The sequence below is a fragment of the Camelus ferus genome, chromosome 6, assembly GCF_009834535.1.
Source record: "Camelus ferus isolate YT-003-E chromosome 6, BCGSAC_Cfer_1.0, whole genome shotgun sequence".
NCBI classification, from domain to species: Eukaryota; Metazoa; Chordata; class Mammalia; order Artiodactyla; family Camelidae; genus Camelus; species Camelus ferus.
This window is the reverse complement of record NC_045701.1, coordinates 22,986,084-23,011,537: the sequence shown is the minus strand read 5'-3', so window position 1 is coordinate 23,011,537 and position 25,454 is coordinate 22,986,084. Positions and strand designations below refer to the sequence as shown.

The 25,454-nt window shown below is 46.6% G+C and overlaps 1 protein-coding gene and 1 pseudogene across 1 annotated transcript; both read left to right on the top strand.

Annotated features, from left to right (window-relative positions):
• Nucleotides 1–2,867: 2,867 nt before the first annotated feature.
• LOC116664039 lies at nucleotides 2,868–4,162 on the top strand (annotated as a pseudogene).
• Nucleotides 4,163–11,788: 7,626 nt separating this feature from the next.
• Nucleotides 11,789–25,096, top strand: IVD (isovaleryl-CoA dehydrogenase). The gene is made up of 13 exons (XM_014552263.2): nucleotides 11,789–11,977; nucleotides 13,188–13,277; nucleotides 13,515–13,566; nucleotides 14,125–14,294; nucleotides 14,680–14,773; nucleotides 14,966–15,102; nucleotides 16,370–16,466; nucleotides 17,874–17,967; nucleotides 18,454–18,535; nucleotides 19,033–19,137; nucleotides 19,244–19,316; nucleotides 19,953–22,377; nucleotides 23,132–25,096. Exons 1-12 carry the CDS (start codon nucleotides 11,825–11,827, stop codon nucleotides 20,084–20,086), a joined length of 1,281 nt encoding a protein of 426 aa, XP_014407749.2. The 5' UTR covers nucleotides 11,789–11,824; the 3' UTR covers nucleotides 20,087–22,377; nucleotides 23,132–25,096.
• Nucleotides 25,097–25,454: the final 358 nt, after the last annotated feature.

Sequence of the window (25,454 nt, the reverse complement as noted above, 5' to 3'; positions counted from 1 at the left end):
CACCCAAGCCTCCCTCCTCTGCAGCCCAACCCTGGTCAGCAAGAGCATGAGAAAAACCCTTTAAACCATTATACAGCTAAGCAGGTGCAAACACCACTACAGATATCAGTTGGTCACCAGTGATGACAATAGAGTCCTGCTCGGTTACAAAGTGACTACCTTATTTGTTTCTAACCCTATCCCCATTGCATTTCCCTCTCCCTTGGAGTAAACAGTCCATTCAAATGGTATGGATTTCTAATTTACCTCTGTGAGTTTTAAATTTCCAACCAACAACCTTTCAGCCAAGAACTATCATAGGGAGACATGTGTTCCTTTTGGTGAAGTATGCTCCAATTCATCTGATGGGACGAGATCTTTTAGAGACATACAATGCCCATTATTGCCTTTCCACCTAAGGGTGAAATAATTTTAGATTTGGAGAATTTAGATGCAGACCAGAGCTTAATTACCAAGAAACTGATGGTTGTGAAAAAACAAGAGTTCAGACAGATCTAGGGGAGGTTAACAGTCTGCTGTTGCAAATGTCTGAGGAATTATGGTCATCCTCCTCCTCAGACATTGGGAAAATCAAGTCAGCTACTCCCATAAAAGTAATTTGATAATTCCAAGCCTCTACCCAATATTCAACAATATCCACTTAGTCCAGAAGCATTAAATGAAGTAAGACCTATTATACGGGGATTCATTGATAAGGGACTTATAATCCCTTGTACTAGCCTTTGTAACACCCTGATTTTGCCAGTAAAAAAGCCAAATGTAAAAGACTGGAGGTTTGTTCATGACCTAAGAGCTATAAATACTACCGTGCTCCCTCACCACCCTGTGGTTCCTAATCCTCAGCCATTCCAGCAGACACCTGTTACTTCTCAGCAATAGACCTATGTAGTGCATTCTTTAACAATCCAGAAGAGGAAGAAAGCCAGCACCTCTTTTTTTTTTTTTTTTTAATGTGGGAAGATCGTCAGTATACCTAGACAATTATGCCACAAGGCTATACTGAAAGCCCCACTTATTTTTCTGTAATACTTAAAGCTTACTTGGTTGATGTTCACTTTCCTAATGGCTGTGTCCTAATCCAGTATGTAGGAGATTTACTTTTGTGCTCTAGAAGAGAATAGGACTCTCAAAAAGACACTACCCCTCTGTTACAACAATTAGCTTCCAGGGGGCATAAGGTGTCCAAGAACAAGCACCAATTCTGTTTACCAATTGTGAAATATTTGGGACAGTTGTATCTAAGGAAGGATTGTTAATTAGTTCTGAAAGAATTAAGGCAATCCTGGCTTCCTCAAAACAAAAAAACAGCTGAGAGGTCTTCTAGGTCTGACTCATTATTATTGGAATTGGTTACCTAATTTTTCCCTTATTGCCTAATGCATCTATATGTTACATCTTACCAACCAGACCCAACTGAATGTACAATGGAAGGAGAAAAGATTGTAGACACCTTAAAATCTTCATTGACTCAGGCATTAGGCCATCCTAATTATAAATTCCCATTTTTCTCTTTGTGCATGAAGATAAAGGAAACCCTAGGCCTGTTAACCCAGAGGCACGAAAACCAGCATCCACCTGTGGGATATTACAGCCAGCAGCTAGATTCTGCTGTATGAGAGGAGTTTCAGCAACAGCTCTCTTGTGCAAAGCTACTGAAGAGCTCAGAATGGGATCTCCTTGGACTGTCTATGTTCCCCACTCAGTCAAATCTCTCTAATATTCTCATCCTCAGCACTTTTCTGTAAGCTGACTCACCTCTTATGAGATATTACTGTTCTCTTTGCCTAATATTACTTTGGCTAGATGCAACGATCTTTGCCCTGCAACTCTCCTTGCAGCACCACGGGAAGAAAACAACTACGACTGCATTCTACTATCTGATTATCTTCTTACTTCTGGGAGTGATTTACAAGAGACCCTTATTGATAATGCTGATTTAATTTGGTTTACAGATGGATCTTACTTAGAGGATGAACGGGGACATTATTTAGCTGGATGTGCAGTTACATCCACTGTGGACATAATTGAGAGTTCTTATTTACCAGAAGCAAAGTTCACACAACAAGCTGAACAACTAGTTCTAATCAGGGCTTGCCAGCTAGTCAAAGGTAACATAGAAAATATTTACACCAATAGCTGCTGTGATTTTGGAGTGGCTCATGACTTTGGAATGCTCTGAGGCAAAGAGGATTTCTTACATCCTTGGGTCAACCCATAAAGAATGGGAAACTAGTCTCAGATCTATTACTTTACACAGTTTCCTAAGCAATTGACCGTTATCAAAATACCTGGACATTCCAAGTCTGGTTCAATAGAGGCCAAAGGGAATCAGTTCGCCTACTCAGCAGCAAAACAAGCTGCTTTAAGCCCTGTTCCTGCCCAGCTCTGAGAATGTCACCACTTAAACCTAAGCCTAGTGGAACTCCTAAGAAATTTCTCCTACAGGCTAAAGAATCAGCCCCAGAAGATGAAAAACAAAAATGAAAGAAGAAAAGATGATTCTTTGATCCTACTGCTCATGTCTGGTTTAGACCAAATAAGAGACCATAGTGCCTGTAGGGGCTCAATTACCCTTACTTCAGCAGGTACGTTCCATGACCCATTGGCTTCTGAGAAAATGATTTTATGACAAAAACAGTATATTTGGAAGCCTTCCCCTAGGGTAGCCCACCAGGCATATGCTCAAGGAACTATTTGTCCTAAATACGTCTGAAAAAACCACTCCATGGGTCACAGAGTCATTCTCTCCTCTTTAAGGAACCCTTGGACTCTTCATCCAAATGCTAGCACCTCACAGTTATAAATATATCTTGGTAATGGTGTGTATGTTCTCACATTGGGTTGAAGCCTTTCCCAGCAGAAGAGCAATGGCTTTAACAGTAGGTAAACTGTTACTGGAAAGAATAATTCTAGTTTGGGGAATCCCTCCCGAGTAGCATAGTGACCGAGGGACGGACTTTACAGGACAAATCATTAAATCCATTTGTGATATTTGGCCAATAATGCAGCATTTCCACTGTGCTTACCATCCCCAATCTTCAAGATTGGTAGACAGAAACACATGGTACTATTAAAACCCATTCGGCAGTTTCCTCTTTTGCCAAAATTGCAAAGAAAGTAGCCTGGGTCAACATCGAGAAGTACTACGTTCACCAGGGCAACGACTTCCACACCAACAAGCACGTGTGCGTGGAGATGGCCATTCTTCCAGCAAGAAGCTCCACAAGAAGACAGCAAGTTATGTCAATTCTGATGAAGCAGATTCAGAGAGGCCAGGTGAGAGGTATGTCCTTCAAACTGCAGGAGGAAGAGAGATAATTATGTTCCTGAGGTCTCAGCCCTGGATCAGGAGACCATTGAAAGTAGATCCTGACACTAAGGAAGTGCTGAAGGTCTTGGACTTTGGCTGTCTGTCCAACCCACAGGTCCTCAGCCTTCAGTTGGGATGAATTTCAAAACACCACGTGGAGCCCTTTGAATCTTTCTGCTGTGCTGTAATATTTTCAGTAATGCTCAGACAACAATAACAAAAAAATAACCCAATTGGCAAAACTCTCAGAGTCTTTTGATCTTACATGGCCAAAAGCTCTCCCACTGGTGCTTCTAAACCTTAGGTCTATTCCTTTTGGTAAATATCAACCATCTCATAAATAAATAAACAACTCTCCTTTTAAAATAATCACTGGGTAACGTCTGTGCTTAGAAGCAGCACATATGTGAGAACACACTGTCCCCAGAAGGTTTTTCAGATCTTATCTCTCAGATCTGAATTAGACTATAAAATTAATATTAGGAAATGATGCCTCAAAAGCCAAACAGAGCCTATGCAAACAGCCACCTATGGGAATATCAGCTGGATTTATATATGCTTGCAAGTATTTGACTGGGAACTAAAGGAAACTTGGCCCTGAAATGGCCAAGATGGGGTTCTTTTGGTGCTCCAAAACTGAATTTTGAGGGAGGTAGAGATTAAAAAAAAACAAAACAAAACCAAAAACCTGACATTTGAATGCACAGTTAAAGCTGGCAGTCTTCTGTGCCTGCAGGGTACTGGAAACAACAGTGGTGTTTTTCTCTTTTCTAAAACTAGATTAGCAGGGAAAATATGTATAGGGCTAGCTCTGTGAATCCTTCAAGTTGGAGAAACATCTAAATTGTTGAAATTTTAGAGATCTCTAAAACTATGCACCTATCTTAATTGGTATGCGGAAGTCCCCAAAGTCTTCAAAATTCCAAAATAGCCTCATTGAAAGATTTGTTGTAGAAGGCTAATGAAAGATAAATGATCTAAAAGGTAACTAAAACTTGATTGCTCCTATTTATCCTCCGTTGAGTACCTATTCTAGTTATCTTCTGTCTGAATTTCCTTTCCACTCTGAAGACACTATTAAAGACTACCTTTAGAAATGGGAACACCTGAAGCTCTAGGCGAGCCTCTTCAGATCAAAGATCAAACCGTAGTAAAAGAATTCCTTAAACCCAGGGAGAATCCTCAAAAGTGTTTGGAAATGGATTATCAACCTGAGAGGCCAATGACAGTCTGACTGAACTGACCATAGCTGATATTCAGAGCCTGACAAGAATGCTTTGGGGGGGCCTCCTCCCCTAGGCTAAATAAAGGAAAGTAAAACATTCCAACATAGGTGAATGAGTATGTCAGTCCTTTGATATCTTTGAGGCAGCCACCCAATTCTTTGAGGTAAAACAACTGTCCTTGTTTTACAAATCTAGGTTTCTTGTCTTAAGAGATTTGTAAGTACAGAGGAAAAAAAATTTTTTCTGGCCTTAAAGGAACAAAGTTCCTAGAAGGAACTTGACTTTCTCCTCCTATGTCTTTGAGATGCAATTGTTCTACCTAACCTTCTCCTGGAAACCTTATCTCTGCCATAGTTTTAAAATGCAAATTTCAGAAAAGGGGTTAGGTAATTTGGAGCTTGATTGGTCAAGGACAAATAGAATTCCTAACTGTCTTCTCCAAAATATTAGTAAAAAGAGTTTAACCATCTAGACAGGTAACCTTGATTTCTGGCATCTGCCAGAAACCCAATTTGAATCCAACCTCTTTTGTAGCAGCTGCCAGAAACCCAGTTTGAATCCAACCTCTTTTGTAACTGATGGGCTCTATATCATTGCATCTGATTCCTGGCTGAAATTTTGGAATGGGAACTATGAGGTCCCTGTGTGTTTGTGCCTATCTATGTGTGTTGTAGATGTGTGGTATTGCCAAAATTAATTTGTAAAAGAGTTCTACTTAACTGGCTTAAGGGAAATTAAGCACTTACATAAATACACAGAAATATAAAAGAAACTGGCCAGAATGAATTCTGGGTTCATGTGATCTAGGAAATATTCAGTATTGAATTAATATATGGTACTAAAATTAGCTTAAGTTTGGTGGTTTGATTAATACAGACATGTCTTCAGAGTCATCAACGTTAAGTAAAATACTTCTATTGTACCTAGGTTTACTAGAACTCAAATAAGACCTTATTATTCCTGCTACAAAGTTTGTCAGCAAGAAAAATGATGAAAATTTGAGTAACTAAAATAGAGATAAATAAGATAAGAGATTTTTAGGTAAACTCTTTAGGAATAATTATGTCTTAGGAATGTCTACTTAAGAATAGTCTTTCCAGACTTTCTTGCTGAGTCAAGTCAAATGATGGGATTTTGTTGACTATCCCAGGTCGTTTAAAATAGGATAAAATATTGGAACATTAATTGCTGGGTGGGTCTAATTTTACCTACCTTTTCCTTCTTCAGAGAGGAAGACTAAAGCATAAGTTTTCCAATCAGGAAGTGCTGGTATGGCAAATAGTTCACAACCACTTATGTCTTGGTTTTTGCTGGAGATTAAGGTATTAACATTAAAAATTGTGATATATGTAATTAAAGCTACTATTTTAAAATATAATAAGGGAAACATTTCAGTATGCAAGGAAAGTGGGAGGCACATTTTCAGTGGAAAAGGGTATAAGAAATAGAAATGCATTTTGTTAAAGGAAAAAAGGTGGCTTTGTCCTAGAGCTGGTTGTTTCTGAATGGAAAAGAAAACAAGAGACAGATTAACATGGATACAGAAAGTTGTGGAAGGTTTGGGGAGGAGAAACACTGAGAGAGTTTTGTGTATGGTCAGGGTTGGCTAAGATTGAATTTAATTAAGAAAATAAATTTCAAAGGTAAAGTGATACAAAAACTTGAATTTAGTTTTTCTAAGAGGACAAAGTTTTCTTAAAATATTGAACTGCTTTTGGTAATAGATTGTGTGAGTTTCTCTTTATGTTTAATGATTTATTATAATCTTTGAGATCTTTTATTATCATTTTGGTTAAGTGAATGGGTATAATTTCACAGTAATCTGTGATTCTATTTGACCAGGTGTTCTGAAACTTTTTTGATATTTTGACAAACTTCCTGAACATCAAACTCTAAATAAAGTTTGTTTGACTTCTGGCTAACTTTGAGGTTTTCCAAAGGGTCCCTGGAACACTTCAAAATATTTTCTTTCTCTCCACCTCAGAGATCAACATTCACCTAATTAGGCTTAACTGATATATAAAATTACATGGGAAGCATTGTTTAAATGAGTGATGATAGAACTTCTAGGGTTGTATCATATGGAAAAATGTTATTAATATTCTAGAAATTATATGGAATTCCAAAAAAAAAAAAATCTGGTATGTCCTGGTAAAATGTTATCAGTCATAATTTTAGTAATTATCTTAAATTGTTGTATGTTGCAGCAGTAACCAAATTTCTTTTCAATTGCATTGTAATCAGATCTTTAACTTTGCGTTTTAAAGTCTTTTTTACATTTTAGACAGTTATTGTCATATTCTGATGCTTTTGCAAAAATGCTTCCACTTCAAGAAGATTCATAGAAAGGACTTTTTGACAAGTCCAAGTTTCTGACAACTTTCAGATCATACCACTGAACTGGGTAAGAAATTAAAGAATTCTAATGAAAAACCTGAAGGCTTCATAAAACTGTTAACAGAAGATTAAGATCAAGGATTAGTCATAGGACTAATAGGACATAGAACTGAGTGAACTTATGAATATGGTAATAATTTTTGGTTTTTGCCTGAAATGTTACTGGTTTTTCATCTGTGTTTTCCAGATAAAGAGAAACCTGTCCACTCAAGCTATGACTTACAGCAGTTTGGTAAATTACACTTCTAAGTAGAATTGAAACATTTATCTTTTCCCTTTACCTGATCCCTCCAGAATTTGGAAAGTCTTAGGTTCCCAGAAGCTTTCTCAAGTATCTGTGGAAGGCTACCCCCTAACAGGTGCAGAGATTTCAAGGTATTTTGGTGACCTTAAGAGCAGAGGAATTCAACCACATCTACTAGATATCACAGGTGGAATCTGTGATATGTCCTTGGCATGGCTTTCCTGGCCTTGAGGTTTTTAAAAATTCAATCTGACATTCCTTATGAAAAGTTCCAGCACAGCCAATTTAAAATAGCCTATGTGTCAGTTAACCAGACTTATTTTGCAAACAAATTAGTCTTAATTTGGCTATATTTGGTAGAAATAAAGGTAATTTTAGAGAGATAAAGATTATGTTTCAGTGACTGTTAATTTCTAGTTTTGTTAATTGAGATCCATATTTACTATGTAAGACTCACTTTCCAGATAGCTCCTTATAATGTTTAGCCATTAAAAGGACATTAAGTTTGTTAAATTTATAACCATAATCTAACTCTGGGTGAGGATCGGATTTGCCAAGATCCACAACAAGGCGATTATGCATACTGGAAAAGACGTCAGATAGAGGACACTTTACGGCCACGTTAGAAAGGACCATATCAGACATCTTCTGAAAGAATTGCAATTTCTGTTTCTGACACTCAACTTCAACTAAGACTGGCACTACCAGACCAGGATGAGAAGAAAACATCTGAAGTAGACAGATGACTAAAGATGCTGGACCACGCCTGTGTATGGATTACTTTGACAGTTACTCACACTTTTACTTATCAACCAAATGAGCTCAATCATTTGGAAGTTTCAAAAATCAATCCAATTCCTGAGCTTGTGGCCAATTACCTATGTCCAATACTCCCAGATTTCCTTGGTGGTTTTCTCCTCCCCAAGATTCTAGTTGGATGACCCTTAGAAATTTTTATTTTAAAAGAAAGAAACTCAAGTACCATGTAAGCTATTGTTATTACCACTATCACAGAGTGAGACTCATTTACCTGGCCAATTAATGATGCCTGTTCTGAACCTGTCCATAATGGTCCTTTTCATTAGAGGTTAAATATTGGGCAGCTCCTGAAAGGACCCAGTGAATTATGGAACCAGTTTATAACCTTGGCTCTCCCCAGGTTGGTTAGGGAGATGCACAATTGGTTTGGCCCAAGTTCACTTACAGGCAGTCTTGGAAACAGCCCCTGCCAACCTGTCAATCTACCTTTAATGCATGCACTCTGGTTTCTATCAGTTTTCCAATGGTATGACCATTTGGCCATGATATTTGTTAACTCATGACCCATGAAGAGTCAAATTCCTGCTTTGAACAATCCTCTTCCCAGTTTAGGGGAAATACTAGAAAAATGGTTTGGTTCAGGGGGATCTTGGCTTAAGTATTTGTTAATGACATTGTTGCTCCTACCAGAATTTAAATTACAGTTTGTGGAACTTATAAGCTGAAAGTTTCTTGCCTTTCATGCTGTGTGTCATTTATTTATACTAAGATAATAGTTGTGGGGCACACAACATGGCCCGTTGGTAAGCTAGTGACACACGGGCTGGTAAAAGAATTTACCAGAGATAAAGTATGGGAACAGAAAGGAGTGTATTAGGGTACACCGTCATTGACCACAGCAAGCCAAACAGGCAAGGGGTGCCTGTGTGAGCACTGAGGGCTGGTTGTTGTGGTATTTTATAAGGTAGGGTCACAAGATGGCTTATCGGCTCGTGCACAAGTCTCTGATTGGTTGTAGGTGAGGTAAGAGGTTTAGGGTCCATGAAGGGCAACGGAGTTTGATTCTGATAAGGTAGGCATTACCTGGGGCTATTAGTTTGTTAGGGGAAACACGCTCAGTAAAGAATGTCAGACATCTGAGAGCCTAGGAATGGAGGTCATTGGACTTTGAAGGACATCAGTTGGCCCAACAATAATGACATCTGAATGACTTGAATCTAGATCATGTCTATAGTTCTCTATAAAATAATGGACATATATAATGCACATGCAAGGAAAATAGGCTTAAGTCTTCCTGGGCAACTTGGAGTTGACTGTAGGTCCTTGCCAAATATCCTGCTAATATAACCCCCAAAAAGTGAGAACTGGGCTATTAGGACCGGGCCTCAAGGGACATAATAGATGTCAGGGCAGGCAAGCAACCACCCTGGCATCCAGGGACAAAATATTTGATCATCTAATGCCATCTATCAAAAGATTAATGCTCAAAAGAGGGAAATTGTGAAATAAAATAAACATTTTATGGCAAGATAAGAAATATTTAAACATAAAAAACTTTCTCTGCCCTTTGGCCTCCTCTTTCCCCACTGTGCATTGTGTATCTGCATTATGCATCAACCAAACCTCTTCCATTGGCAGAAATGCCTGCTCAACCATTAAGAGCAATGTTTTTCTAACATCAACAAGATATGTCCTTAAAAGATGACATTTCTTCTTGATCTTGTAAGAGGCCACAATGACACTTAGATCTGGATTGTGTAAGCTGTCAATATGTCATTTAATGTACAGCCCTCTGTCTCAAAAAAAAAAACTTATATAACTGTGCCTTGACTTTTAATGGGCAAAACAGTTCCCAGTGCTTTCTGAGATACTGTTCTCAAGTTATAATCTTCAAATTTGGCTTGAATAAAATTTTCCACTTCTTTCCTAGATTGACTGATTAATTTTTCAACAACCTGAATCCCCAGTGGCTTCCAGGAAAGGGTTCTTAAAGGCAACATTTGGGGTAAGGGCTGCAAGGTGCATGACTTTCTTTTGATTGGTGTGTAGTGAAGTAACAGAGTGATGTTTCAGTAATTTTAATCATCTAGGGTCTAGTGTTTGTGATCACTAACCTCCACCTGTGTGTGGGATGTCTTAGTTTCTGCATAATAACTCAGATATATGACAGATAGGTTCATATATCCCTTGAGGAGGAACTAGGACTCTGTTTTATTGCTGCACTATTGTTTCTTGACTGCTTTTCCTTTGTTTCTTCATTCCCTTGCTTCCCTAGTTAGTAACTGCTCGAGTCTGTTCTTTGGAACTCAGGGAAGGCCTAGGAGACTAAAGTCTTTTTCTACAAACAAGAAACAGGGACACAGAGGGGCTTTTGTACCTGTGAGGGCCCCACAAGTTCCTGCTCAGTTTCGAGGTCACCAACGACTTGCCTGTAGGTAAATCCAGTGGACTTTTTTAGTCTTCATTTTGGCCTTTAAGCAGCTAGGGGCACTACCACCCTCCTTGAAGTTTGGGCTCTTGGTTCTCACCGTGTTGAGCTCTCCTAGGGGTAGTACAGAGTCTTGGAGAAAAACATTCTACCCCAATGGCCCTTGAAAATAGGGTAATGTGGGAGTCAAGACCGTGCTTGGGGTCTAGGAGAACCTCTATTTGCAGTTTACAGGGGAACCCTCTTCTCCAACTAGGGGACCCTTGATATGAAGAAGAAAGTATTTTGGTCTGGACAAGCTGACAGAGCCCGACTTTCGTCTTAGGTCTATTTGAGACCTTGGACTAATGGGGCACTGTAAGAAGGAATAAAAATCTTTGTCATTGGGAGGATATTGCTCAGCGGTAGAATGCTGTGCTTAGCATGCATGAGGTCCTGGGTTAAATCCCCAGTACCTCCATTAAAAATAATAAATAAACCTAGTTATCTCCCTCACTCCCCCACCAAAAAAAAGCTTTGTCATCAAATATGTAAATCTCCTTTACTCCTCCTAACAGCCTTGCAATGGTTGGTGGTGTTTTCATTTTATAGATATTTTACAGATGATGAATTAGTCTGAAAAGATCCAAGAAACTTGTCCAAAGCCCCACAGCTAGGTGGCAGGACTGCAAGGCTGTTCCCACACTCAGGGCCTGATCTACCTGAGACTAATTGTTCAAGGGCACTGACCCGTTCCCGCCCCTACTCCCACAGGGGAGGAAAACAGCAAGGGCGGAGGAAGACAGAGGCTGAACTTCACCAGCTCTCCTCTTTCCCCTCACACAACTCTTCCTTTCCTGTCTCCCCATCCACCCAACCCCGTTAAAAGTAAGTCCTGACTGCCGTTTTTCTGTGCATCAAATAATTTGGAAGACAGCAACTCCTTAGCAACCCCCTTCCCACAAAACTCGAATCAAAACCAAAAACCCTTTTGCATAACAAAGCAAATTTTACTGAGTTATAGTCACCGTGCACACTAGAGCGAGCGCTCCTTTCTGAGTTTTAGCTATCCCAGATTTGTTTTAACAATGTATTGCCAAGCATGGGACAATCAGTGGGCTTTTCCGTTTGCTATTGTAACACTTGCTTTCCCACAGAAATAGACACCTGCGGTTAGGGATTACTATTTCGTCGTAGGGGAGATACTATATCATCTTTTCAAAAAGAAGACACTTTTCTTGCTCCTCAACTTAAAAAAGACCCAACTGGGGATGACGCCAACAGGTCCCACACCGGAGCAAGCACAGCGGCCCCTTGTCTGTCCGCGGACGGTCACCGCTGAGAGTAGCGCGGAAGGTGATTGGCTGCTGGATACCCACCCCTCCTCGCCGATTGGGTGGCGGCAGCGAAGCCGGTTATTGGTGGAACGAGCAGGGCTGGCTTGCAGCTGCTACTGCTCCCGCTCTCAGCACAAAGAAGAGATGGCGACTGCAGCTTGGTTACTGGGGCGGCGCGTGGCGAACTGGAGGCTGCAGCCGCTACTGCAGCCGCTCGCCGGCTTGATTACCCAGCGGGCCAACTCTCTGTTGCCTGTGGACGACGCGATCAATGGGTTAAGCGAGGAGCAGAAGCTGGTAGGGAGCCTGACCCCTTTCCCGGCCCCATCTCCCTGCCCGTGGTCGCACTCCTGCCTGGCGTTCATCCAGCCGCGGCGTGTGATCGGGCGGGGACTGTAGGAGCTCCAGCGCGGGGTGGCTGCGAGCCTCAGCCTCTACTGTGTGAAGGCAGCAAGGCCCGGCTGCTGGAGTTAGACTAGAAATAGTCAAGGACAGAAACATTCCCGGAAGACAGGGTGTTTTGGTGGAGGACTGGCAGAGCTACTCGCGTGTGGAGAAAGGGCCCTCTGGCTGGCTGAACTCTTCTTACATCTCAACACTGTCTAAGGCCATGGTTCTCAAACCTGGTTAATAACCACCACTGGGATCTTTTTCGAATACACACCTCAGGGTCGGGGGTGGGGGGGTTGAAATTCACAGTGTAGTCTACTATCATTCTTCAGCCTATCCGATCAAAGCACAAAGTTGAACAGACACTTGAAAGATGTCCTTACTAATGAGACTAAACCAGAGCCTTTCGTGGAGGAAGGAGACTGTTCACTTGGATGCTGACTTGAAGTTCCCGGGTGATTCTCCTTTGGCTCTAAGCAAGTGCCTGAGCTTGCCCAGAACTCCAGTCACCATCTGCATCTGCAGACAGAACTTTGAATCACGTCAGGCAGAAAGTGTTCAATTCTAGTTTTCAGGCTTTCCTGATAAGAGGAGTTTTTAGGAGTGGGTGGCTGGGTGGGTGTAGCTCAATGGTAGAGTGCATTCTTAGCTTGCAGAAGGTCCGAGGTCCTGGGTTCAATCCCCAGTATCTCCATTAAAAAGAGAGAGAGTTTCTAATCTCTTTAGTAAAGGTTCAGGGGCAGAAAAGAGCCTGACACTGCAGAGTATGTGGCTGGAGCACAGTGAATGGGGAGGAAGGTACTGGGGAAGGGCCTAATGGAGTCGCCTTACCCAGGGCCTTCCAGTCCTGGATAAGGAGTTTGTCTTTTAAGTACAATGGAAAGCCGTGGAAGATTTATGCAGGGGAGTGACATTTTAGAAATAATCTTCAGAAAGGGAGGTGAAGATCACCTCTGAGGAAGCATAAACTGGTGGGACCTCTAAGTTTCAGTTTGATGCTGTTTGCTGAGGTTACTTGTGGCCTGTTTTCCTGAAGGTGTGCTCAGTAGTGGAGACGCTGTCCTCAAGGGCAATAATGTACTGTTTCAGTGGTGTCCGTCCCCCTCTCTCCCTCTAGCTTCGTCAGACCATTTCTAAGTTTCTTCAGGAGCACCTAGCCCCCCAGGCCCAGGAGATTGATCGAAGCAATGAATTCAAGAACCTGCGAGTGAGTCATGAGGCCCACACTGAGCGGGGAGGGGGACAGTCTGGGAGCTGGGCTGGGGGAGGCTGGGACTTGCACTGCTGCTTGGAAGGACTCACACAGTCTTCTGGTAAATGACAGCTCCCTAACAATGCGGCCCCTTTCTGTGAGGTGCTTGGGTCTCGTTGTCCCAGGTGTGCCAGGCACCTGTGACTGGCTGCCTTCTCACAACCCACTGCACTCACTCCATTCTGTTGGCAGGAGTTTTGGAAGCAGCTGGGGAACCTTGGAGTCTTGGGCATCACAGCCCCTGGTGAGTCTAGTTTCTTTCCCTACAGAGAACTTCTCCTGCATGTCCTTTAACACCATTCTCAAAAGAAGCAGGAAAGTTGGGGAAAGAGTATACTCAAAGAAATCCAGAACCTTCTCCCTCTTGGACCTGAGAAACGCCCATTAACTGTCAGCCCAGAGAAGATTAAGCTCTTCCCTTTCTTAAGCAGTGATATCAAGAAGACAACAGGATTAGGTCAGTGTGGTTCACTTGGATCACCTTAAACTCCCCATGTTTCATAAGTTCCTAGGTGATTTGGGGAGTTCGGAAAACTCCAGATCAAGCAGTGGTCTTAGCACTGACTGTCTTGTGAACCACACCTCAGCTGACCTGAGGCAGTAGGCAAAATCAGTTCTGTGAGTTAATAAGCTGGCTCCATAGCATTGGCCTGTTAACGTTGGTAACCTTACTAGAGGGAACTTAGAATAAATATGTACTGCCGGGGTGTTTCTCTGCCACAAGTAAATGTAAGATTCCTATCAGCGTCCTGACTTTCCCTGGGCTGCCTTTTCCATTCCCACCTGCCCCCACCCCCCCCAGTTCAGTATGGCGGCTCCGGCCTGGGCTACCTGGAGCACGTGCTGGTGATGGAGGAGGTGTCCCGAGCCTCTGGAGCAGTGGGCCTCAGTTATGGTGCCCACTCCAACCTCTGCCTCAACCAGATTGTGCGTAACGGGAATGAGGCCCAGAAGGAGAAGTACCTCCCCAAGGTGAGGAAGTGCACACGCTGATCTCATGTTGCACGCGGCTCCTTTCCCACTGGGGAGACTTGCTGTCTGTCACATGCCACCCTGAACCTGCGAGGGTTAGGAAGAGGTCAGGGACTTGCTTTAAAATACTTCAGTCAAAAAAATTTAAATTAGGGCCAGAACACCTGGGTTGGTCACTGGACAATATCTGCAGAGCATTTTGAGAAACAGAAGATGGGACCAGCTTCCCTCGCAAGGGGAATGGGAAAAGAAGAGAGACCTTACCTATACCTGGTCTGAGAGAAGTTTGAAGGGGTGTCATGTGAACAGGCAAGAAGCAGTATTGGTGAGCCCCTACAGGGTACTTCTGAAGTCATAACTAGGCCCTTTGGGGTTTTCCTTGCAGCTAATCAGCGGTGAATACATCGGAGCCCTGGCCATGAGTGAGCCCAATGCTGGCTCTGATGTTGTCTCCATGAAGCTAAAAGCAGAAAAGAAAGGTGAGGCTTCTCTTGATGTGGGAGCTGAAATGAGTAGACCTTCGGGGTGAGGGAGCAGTGATTGGGGATGGCCTCTGCTGGGTTTCCAGAAGTGTTTCCCAGCTGGGCAGCTTGCTCAGCGGGAGGTCTGTGGACCGGCTGGCTCAGACCGGCCAGCACAGTTTGCACAAGTAGCCAACTCCCTGTTCTTAGGAGATCACTACATCTTGAATGGCAACAAATTCTGGGTCACCAATGGCCCCGATGCTGACGTCTTTGTTATCTACGCCAAGACAGATCTGGCTGTTGTGCCAGCTTCTCAGGGCATCACAGCCTTCATTGTGGAGAAGGTGAGTGTAGGGGAGTGTATAGTGGGAGGCTTCTGTTTCCTGAAAGTGGCACCAAAGATGAGCTCCTTGCAGTGATAGCAAAGACAGTGCTGCATGCTCTGCCGAGGCTCCCTCCTGGGGTGGGCTGAGGTAGGAGAGGAGACTGAAAGGAGAATGACCAAAAAGTGGAGTCCAGGGAGGATGGATCAAGTCTGAAGACAGTGAAGCCATCCACGGAGCCAGGCCATACGGAGGTCCAGGAAGATGAGAACTAAAAGGAGGCCACCAGCTTTAACAATGAGGGTGTCACTGGTGGACTTGGATGTGGTAGCTGTGGGAGACCAAGGTGTGAGTGAGGATGCCGGTGGAGACTGAAGACTTCCAAATCTTGTTAGTAAAAGCAAGAGGGAGGCAGAGCAGGAGTTAGAATGGAATGTTGGGAGTTTGAGTTTGCTTTTAAGAATGGGAGTGAACTGAGCAAATTTTTTGGTAAGGAGAAAGGAAAATTGGAGAGGGAGAAAGTGAGCTGTGTAGGAGCTAGTGAGCAAAGCACAATGATGAGTTAAGGGAGAAGAGGCAAAGGTGATGGTGAAGGAACCATCTGCCTGGTGACCGAGGGGGAGAGGGAGGGCGGGGGAGTTGGTAGAGAGGTTCCTGAATGAGTGCATGAAGGTTTGCAGTGCCCTCTGCAGGGACCTGGGGAGAGTAGCTGACTGGGACTGGAGGACAAGAAAAGTGAGTAACCTAAAGGGTGTGGCTGAAATGGAAACTCTCTAGGTTGAGTCGGGTGCTCTTATCTTCTGGAGGAAGGAAGCAACACCCGGTGGCACTCTGCTGGGCACCTGCCAACACATACTGCGTCCCATTAGTACAGGCCAAAGCATCAGGTGCTTGATTTGATCCCGAGCGGGACTCAGGTACAGGTGGCAGAGGAACAAGGTGGCAAAGGAACTAAGTGGGCTGGTGAGAGTGTCTTGAAAGTGATTTCCCCTGAGGAAAGGAAACAAAGCCAGGAAGTGTCAGGAGGGCCTCGGGGATCTGGCATTTCATTGGGAAAGAACTGGTCCGGTGATAACTGGGGGGAACGGAAACAGCAGCGGGGGAGGCTGCGGTCGGGTACGGGTGCTAGGGCTGGTGCTTCTGGAGTAGGGGCATGGGGAGTAGAACGCAGGTGTGCCAGGCAAGGACGGGGACTTGATGGAAAGATGGGTACTTCCCAGGGGTCTTCCCTCTCCTTGGCCCCTTGGGAGGTGCTCTGTAACGAGGGCCACCTTTTGTTCCCGTAAAGGGGATGCCTGGCTTCAGCACCTCCAAGAAGCTGGACAAGCTGGGGATGAGAGGCTCTAACACCTGTGAGCTAATCTTCGAGGACTGCAAGGTTCCTGGTGAGTCCCTGAGAATGTCCTGACCCTGTCACAGGTTGAGAAAGCCCATCTCTGGGTTGGAGAGCCTCACCATTGTTCGCTCACCAATGGCATGTGGCCAGATGGTGGGCCTGCCACTGGGTGCTGGCCCACTGGCCTGTAGGTGTAGGACTCGGGCTGGACAGCTGTCCTTCCTGGCCTGAGCCACTGCAGCTGTATGCCCGCCTGTGGCTGCAGGAAAGGGTAGTGTTTCCTATGTGAATAACATACTGGGCCTGGGGCTGGTTTTCTGGTATCCAGATTAGAAAGGTAAGATCTGCCCTTACCCACCCGTGTCCATCAGGCTTCCTTGTATGTACATTTGCCTGTACAGCCTGTGTGAGGTATTCATTAATGATGCTAAAAACCATCTCAATAAACTGATGGAAGTCAGAATTGGTGAAGGGAATGCAGTTCAGTTTGAGTATTTTCTGAAGTGTAATCAAAAGTGCTCCAGATCATGAGAGCCAGCATTCCCACAGTGTGCTACCAAGACTGAGGGCACAGATCAGATCACCAGTTAGGTTTGCTGTGTGCCTCAGCCATAGACTATCCGTCTCCCCCACAGTCTGCCACCCAGGAAAAGTTTGCTGTGGTTACAAGGAGTATCTAGGGAGGGGCGGTCGGTGCAGAGCCTTCTTGATCAGCAGGAAAAACTCTGCCAGCACTGACTCTGCCAGCATGTCAGTGGTGCCAGCTTTTTACACTCAGCTTCCTGCCCACACCTCCCCAGGCCATCCAGTGTCCTGGCTTCTGGGATGGGGAGATACCCAGCAATGTCTGTCACCAGCACTAAATGGCCCATCTCCTGGACAGACTCTTCCATGGACCACCTTGGGGAGGGTGGTGGGTGATATTGACCAGAGCAGACTCAACCTAGGGGATAGAGTAATTCTCTGGTTCCTTTATGAGCACAGGTGTAAAAACAAAAACAAAAACGCTAGGGAGAGGTTGGATGACTTCTAGACAAAACTAGCTTTTCTTTGTTCCTATCCAAGGCAGCTCAAGAAGAGAAGGGGAGGGGGAGGGTATAGCTCAGTGGCAGAGTATGTGTTTAGCATGCACGAGGTCCTGGGTTCAATCCCTGGTACCTCCACTAAAAATAAATAAGCCTAATTACCTAGAGAGAGAGAGAGAAGGGGAAGATCTAAAGATTGGGCCTTTGTGTCTGGTCTTGTGGCAGGGGGCGGGTGTCCCCTCTAGCAAGCTCCATTTCTGATGGGAAGTGGTAAACTTTTCTTCCTTTTCCTCACCTGGAACTCTAGTTGAAGGTCAGGTGACATATTTCCATGCCTTGGAAGAGAGCCATGTTACCAAACCGAGTAGCTTGCATAAAAGTGAGGCAGCTGTGATAGCCCTTTTCCCTCTGACCAGCACTTTTCCCGGCAGCTGCCAACATCCTGGGTCATCCAAATAAGGGCGTCTACGTGCTGATGAGTGGGCTGGACCTGGAGCGGCTGGTGCTGGCTGGTGGGCCCCTTGGGTGAGTGCGAGGCTGCGGGGGGTGGTTGGGGCTGGGCTTTTGCAGCCTCCTTGGCAAGTGGTACCTTCCACTTGGGGGCTGATGGGAGCCACCTCCCTACCGATAAGCATTCTCTCCTGGAGACAAAAAAGAACCTTTCCTCTCATGTTTACTTTCTTTGCACTGAAGGCAAATATCATTCAGCGGCGGACAGTAGGCCTGAGGAACCATTCTGTTCAGTTACTCAGAACATGAAGCAGGGTGCCTGGGCTCTAACCGTCTACGCAGGGGTCCCGCCACTCCACCTGGTCTCAGGAAGGAGCAGTCAGTGCAGTGACTGAGCAGGGGTGACGAGTCCTCATGCTCCTTTTCTTCTCACTGGGTCACCAGCTCCTCGCCTCCCCTTGCCTTGCTGTCCCTCAGGCCTCTCTGCCCTAGCATTTTGCCACCCCAGCCGGCAGTGGGCGACAGTGAGGCCCGTTCCCAGCGTTTCCCGCCTTAACACAGGCTCATGCAGGCCGTCCTCGACCACACCATTCCCTACCTGCACATGAGGGAGGCCTTTGGCCAGAAGATCGGCCACTTCCAGGTGAGTGGGATGTTTTGGCTGCGATGCACTATTCGCTGGGTTCAGGTTTTCTCTAACAGACAAGCCAGTAGGGCATGTGCTGTGGGCATTTACTGTCCTTCACCTGCAAGGCCTTCATAATGCCACCTGGCTTTGTAAGTTGTCGGGAATTTCATCTCCTGTCACCGCCCTTCCTGTTTGAGATGAATAAACAGGACGCTGGAAGCTGCAGGCAGCAGCATTTCTAGTCCTGCTTCCTGGGCGAGGCCACTGCGGAACAGTAGTAAGGGTGGTGTGGGTGGGGGGCTGGTTCAGGGCACGGTGTCCACAGGGCCACGGCATTTTGACTCCAGACCTGCTACCATCTCTGTCATCCTAGGCAAGTCCCATCTCTCTGTGCCCTGGGGTCCCCATCCCCAGCTGTCAGACTGCTACTGCTGACCTGCTTTTGGTAACCAGGGAGTGAGCATGAGAGGACCGTGTCTCCACACTGACCTGTGACCTCCCTTTGTGCACAGCTGATGCAGGGGAAGATGGCAGACATGTACACCCGCCTCATGGCCTGTCGGCAGTACGTCTACAATGTCGCCAAGGCCTGTGATGAGGGCCACTGCACCGCCAAGGTCAGGGCCGGACCCAGGAGAGGGCAGGCCAGGGCCAGGGTGGCTGCTGGGCCCCTTCTGTGTGACCCCGGCCGGCTCCTCCCTGATCCAGAGCCTCCTCCCGCAGGACTGCGCCGGTGTGATTCTTTACTCAGCCGAGTGCGCCACACAGGTGGCCCTGGACGGCATTCAGTGTTTGGGTGAGTGGCCCCCACTGCCCACTTCTGGAGCCTGTGGCTGCCTCCAAGGAGAGGCTCCACTTCTCACCCTGGGCTGCGGCTGAGCTGCACCTTCAGGCTTCTCCTGCCCCACTTACTGGGAGGGCATAGAAAAGCAAATGGGGAAAGTGCCAGAGGCTGCACGTTGCTACTGCCTTCCCCAGTGCCCCCCTCACCCTCCCTACCTGGTCCTGTGGATGCTGGGAAGTAGGGAACAGCCTCGTTTCAATGCTGCACCATGGTTAAGAGCACTGACTCAAGCCAGACAGCCTGGGTTCGAGTCACGACCCTACTGCTTTGTGACCTGTGCAAATTGCTTCACCTCTCTGGGCCTGGCAGTGCTGTGCAGTATAGCTGCTTATCCCCTTCTCCATGTCTACTGATGATTCTCCCCACCTTCGCCTGGTATCCTCAGCACTTCCAGCCCCTTGTCCACCTTCCCCCAGCTAGGCATTTCCCACACTCTCCCTCTCACCACCTTTTGCTTCTTCTCTTCTATCAGTCTCTCCTCCTGGCCCATTTCTATACACTTGGCCTTCTGTTTACATGACTTGCTTTGCCTCACTGCCCATTACTTTTGCCGTTGTTCTTCCTTCTCTGCCCAAACCCTGGCTGCAGGTGGCAATGGCTACATCAATGACTTTCCCATGGGCCGCTTTCTGCGAGACGCCAAGCTATATGAGATTGGGGCTGGGACCAGTGAGGTGAGGCGGCTAATCATCGGCAGAGCCTTCAACGCAGACTTCCACTAACCCCAAGACCTTTCGCCCCACTTCCCAGCACCTAGAGGCCTTTCTCTGGAAGGAGAGATGCGGCCGCTCTCCTCCAGGCAGGCCCCGCTGCTCGACGGCCGCCGAGCGCCATGGGCCTCAGATCGGGGCCAGTCCACCAGCCCAGGAAAAGCAGGCAGTGGCTTAAAATGGACTCGCTGGGAAGCATGCTGGCTCTTCTGGGGCTCTCTGGGAGGGCTTTGGTGACTCTCTGCCCTTGCTGTCTAACTTCTGAGCCCTCTGACACCCCTCCACCTCCCAGGATAGGCACCTTTCTCTTGGTTGAGGCTCTGCCAGGAAACCCTCTCCTCAAGGACACCAGAAGCATTGCCCCTCTCCATTTATTTGAACTTGTAGCCTCTTTTCTTTCTGGGGAAAAGTACTCCTAAACCTAGACTTTGCTTCTGCCAATTTCTAGAGGCCTCGGCTCCCGGCAGCTTGTGAGTAGGCGCTTGCTCTGCAGCAGGCCCTCGATCCCTTTCTTCAGGGCTGAAACCCTACCACGCTGGGGTGGAGCTCTGGGGATGGGCATCTCAGAACACCTGTGCCACCCAGAATCCACGGTGGGGCAGAGGTCAGCATGCTCATGAAGGACGGGCTCAATGCCTCCAGCACTGGGCGGCCACTGCCACCATCCAGTCCTGGCCATGTGACAGCCCACAGCTGACTGGGCAGTAGTCCTGGGTTGGCTGGCTCAACTCCAACCGAGGCCGCCTGCGTACATTTCTCTGGATACCCTGTGGCTAATTTCGTTACAACTGCACAGTGGCTGCTGCCATTTCAAATTAAACATATTATGAAGCAAACCCATCTGCTTCTAAACTGGTGTTGGGGAGAAGCAATCTACTTGCTACTGCCTTCTGTCTGGCTCAGCCCTGTGTCCTTGGAGAGTGGCTGGTCCAGGTCCTGCTCCTGCCCTCCAGCCTGCTCACTGGTGATGGGGGACACAGAGGTGCAATCAGCCCTTAGGATAGAGGAGTTCTCAACCTTTCTCTCCCATATCTAGAGATTTTTAAAGAAAAGAGGGAGCCCAGTGGGGTAAGAGTCTCAGAGCTAGAAGGAAGCTTGTAAATTTCTGGAGCCCATCCCTATGTTTTATAAACAATCAAGACGATTTGATTTTCCCAAGGTCAGAACTGGAGCGAGACTCCAAATCAGCAGAAACAGGGTTCTGAGAATACCTGCCTGGGGCCCCACTACATAGCTGCCTAGAGTGGAACAGGTTTGGGTTGTCCCATCCCATCTAAGTCCCTAAAAGAGAACTGGTTTCCTTGGCTTTCAACCCAGTGGCACCTGTTCTGACTTTTAGTCCTGGCCTATAGCCAAGTACTGTTCCCACCCTAATGCTTGGGACAGATGGGGTTCGCGCCTTACCTACCCCAGCCCAGTCCTATCCTGAGGGCCTTATGGCCCTGTCCCTTCACTTGCCCACCCTGCTCCCTACTATGTTGGATGAATGTGGCTAAAATGGTGGTTTTGCTGGGTTCAGAGTGTAGCTGGAATGACCAGCCCAGAGATGTTCAAAATATGACAGAATAGGATATTGCATCCAGTCGGTGTGGATCACGGAGCCCTGCCACCAACGTAGGGAGAATGAAATGTTTAAAGCCAAGAAAAACTGTAGCCTAAGTCATGAATGATGAAAGAGCAGGGCTTACGTGGTCCTATAGGAGTTTGGGGTGATTGTCAGGCATTGTGCAGCTCTACAGCTGCCAACACCACTCCTTCCTGGGGCTGCCTCATTCCACTCCAACTTTATGCAGATCTCTTATCAGCCCAGCCCTCCTGTTGACTACCATCCCACTCTTTTATTTCCTTCTGTTTGCCCCTTAGGATGGCAAAAGACGCAAAGGGAATGGTTTTCCAAGTGTGGTTTGGGTACACCCTTTATCAGAATTTGGCAACCTATAAAAAATGCAGATTCCTGGATGGGTCCCAGGCCTAATCACAACTCCAGGGGTAATTCTGAAGCACAGGCAACGTTTTAGCACAGCACAGCTGATCTGGGGCCTAGAGGATACTTGCTCAGAAGCCTGAGTCCTAATTCTAAACCTATATAACCTGGTAATGATAATCCCTTACCGATGTAGACCTCTCAAACCTCGTTTTGACGTATTAGCTCCTTGACTGCAGCAACCCGATGCAGGAGACACGGTTGCGCAGGGTCCCCTTCCAGAAGACCGGTGAGTTGCCCACGGTACCTACCGAACACACGGCAGGTAAACCAGCCACACCCAGACGCCTGGTGGAGCCAGAACTGGTGTCAACTAGAGGTAGGGGCCGGTGGGGGGGGGGGGCGTCCTTTTCTTGATTTGGGGGCGGGCGCCCAGCCCATGCCCCACCCGGAAGAGCCGGGACCCAGGCCCCTTAGCCGCCACTCCCGGCCTAAGGCAGGTCCAGGGTGCTCCGTCTGCCCCGCTCCCCGAGGCGCGAGGCGCCGCGCGCTACTGAGCGCGGCTCAGGCTCGCGGGCTCGGGCTCGGGCGCGGGCGCGGCTTGGCGGGCCCTGCGTGGAGCTCGCCTGACCCCTGCTGGCCACCTGCGGCAAAGGCAGGATGCTCTGGACTGGCGGCTCCCAGACCGGAATTTCTGCATGCACAGGGTTCCACGACACCGTTTTGTTTTGCCAAATGAAGACATTAAGGGGGGAAGGGGGTAGCTGGCTGTCCTCTGTCTTCTATCATTTCATACAAGAAAGACCGCTTTTAGCAATTAAAAGTAGAGAGGACAAATTCGCAACAAAGGCCAGTTTGGGGTGGGGGGGTTGTATGTTTTATGTGCATGGGGTTTAAACTATGAGAGTTTAAAGTCTTGTTTTAAAAAAAAACACTAACCCTCCCCTGCCCACCCCCACCATGGCCCCCGTTCCAAGATGAAACCCCTTTTGAATCTTTAAGGACTTCTGTTGGTAATTCACTTCATGCCTTTCAGTGGTACGCCTACTTATTGATTTAATTGCAGATAGATAGTTCCTTAAAGTGCATACATTTGATTTATAAGGAGCTCATTACATGCCTCATTTCCTCAGGCCAGTCCTGTCCACAGGCCACCATTTGGGGGCCCTGGGATCAGAGGATACAGAGCCCCATCCACGTTCCTGTCTCTGTCTACACTCCTCACACCCAGAGCCAAGAGCCACACCAGTTCCAGGTGGAAGCCCTGTGTGTTGCACTGGTCACTCCGGCAGGGAGCTGTTTGTGAAGCTGGCCTCTCCTCCACCCATCACCCACCCACTCTCAGACAGAACTAGCCTGTTGAAATAGTTCTTGGATCCACAAAAACCTGACAACTTGCCTGCCTTCTTCCATTGCACACTCCTCAGCCCTTCCTCTATATTGAGTCAGAGTAAGCTATGGAGTTCCCCTAAATCCTTCAGTGGCACCCAGCACTATAATTTCTAAGGTTTCACAAGGCAAATATGACTCTGATCTGTCTCGGCCTTCCCCGCCGGCTGCTCCTCTCCCCATCCCCACTGAGAACTTGTGTACCAGCTGTAAACAGTCCTCAAGACACAGTTTCTGATCCCTGTGCCTTTGGCCCAGCTGGTCCCTCTGTGGAGGATGTCCTAGCCCTTCACCTTTGCTCTTGCTTCCTCATCCCAAAGTCCTCAGTTCTGGGGCTGTCTCTTTCAGGAAGGCCACCCTTCTTCGACCCTTCCCACTCCTCTGTCCTCAATTCACCCCCTCTTAGCGGGCCCCTTCCTGCTCCTCCCTGGGCATATCCATATCAGTGGGCTTTCCCCACTCTTGTATTTATCTCATTTGTGTCTGTTTCCCAGGCATTAGATTAAGAATTTAAGGATCAGGATTGTGATTGATCTGCCTTTATACACTCACTGTCCAGCACAGTTCCTGGCACATAATAGGTGCTCAGCAAATGTTTACTGAAAGTGTAGATGGGCAGTCATGTGACCCTTAGCTCACAACTTGCTGGTACCAGAGTTATTTGTATATGTGATTACCTCTGTGTACTGTACAGCTCTTTGAGGTCAAAGACCATTTCTCACTTATCTGAACCCTCCCAACAGCACCCAGTGCTCACAGTAAGCACTCAATGGTTATGTTCATGCTGAATGAGTGAAACAACAGGTGGGCCAGAGCCCTGGCCTAATCCCCAGAGTTGGCAGAAACAGCAGAGCCAGCCGGCCTGGCCTGGCGCTGCTTCCCCCCGGCCTTCCCGCTCCCGAGTAGCAGAGCCCAGCTGCAGAGGGGAGGCCCTCACCTCCCATAGTCCTACGACCCACTCGAAAACAGAAAGAAACTGTGATGAGGGACCCTGGTCTCCCTTCTGCCAGCTGAGAACAACAAGGGGATTGGAAAGAAAGAGGGCAGAGTCAGGACACACACCGTCCCTTTTTTTAACTTGTGTAAAACATATTGTATATACAGAAGAGTCTGTAACATGCATATATGTAGTGTGAAAAGCAATAATAAACTCCTTTGTACCCAGCACCCAGGCCAATGAAGAGAACACTTCAAGTAACTCTGAAGCCTGTGTGCCCCTCTCTGACACGTTCTCCCTAGAGGAACCATTCTCCCTAGAGGATCCTGAATTTAGCAACAATCCTCTTCTCACTTTTCTTTACGGTTTCCTACCTATCTGTGTGCCCGTAAACAATATTTCGATTGCCTGTTTTTAAGCTTTGGAACATGAGACTCATACTAAATATATTCTTCTATGTCTTGCTCCTTTGGCTCAGTATAGTTTTCAAAGATCCCTTCACATTAATGAGTGGAACTTTAAGTTGGTCATTTGGTCTTCATTTTTCTTACATACATTTCTTGTATAGTATTCCATTGTGTGAAAATACTACAGTTTAATTATTCATCCTAGTGTTGATGGACATTTGTATTGTTTCCAGTTTGGGGCTACTCTAAAGCATTCTGTGTCTTCTGGTTTCTGTGTGCAAGAGTCTCCCAGGAATTGAGTTTCTGTGCTGTAGGATATACATGATCAACTTTACTAAGTAATTAATTCCAGTTGTTTTCCAAAATTGTTGTGTGCCTCTGTTTTTTTAGAGGGATCACCAGAGGTGACCCAAGATAGAGGTGGCCCACCAGCCCTAGGGCCAACTCCATGAGCTTATTTTCAGCAAAGGAGGAAAAGTCAGATAACAAAGGAGTGTGCATCACCACTTCCCTGTCCAGGCCCACAAACCACACAGTCAACAAACCTTTGTAGACAAGCAGAGAACCATGCAGTAGGCCAGGGGCTGGGAGACAGCACCGAGTTAGCACAGGCAGACTCAGGGAGGGATAGTTAAATTTCCACTTACTCTGCCAGGCAGTCCAACACAGCTTTGCCCTGGAAGACACAGGAGAGTAAGGGCAGGATAGTTAAGTGGGAGTTTT

Excerpts from the sequence above, each read along its gene's own strand:
- IVD (XM_014552263.2), top strand. The coding sequence starts at position 11,825 with ATGGCGACTGCAGCTTGGTTACTGGGGCGGCGCGTGGCGAACTGGAGG. Across the intron at positions 14,295-14,679 it reads AGGAGAAGTACCTCCCCAAG|CTAATCAGCGGTGAATACAT; the intron begins GTGAGGAAGTGC and ends TTTTCCTTGCAG. Across the intron at positions 19,138-19,243 it reads AGGGCCACTGCACCGCCAAG|GACTGCGCCGGTGTGATTCT; the intron begins GTCAGGGCCGGA and ends CTCCTCCCGCAG.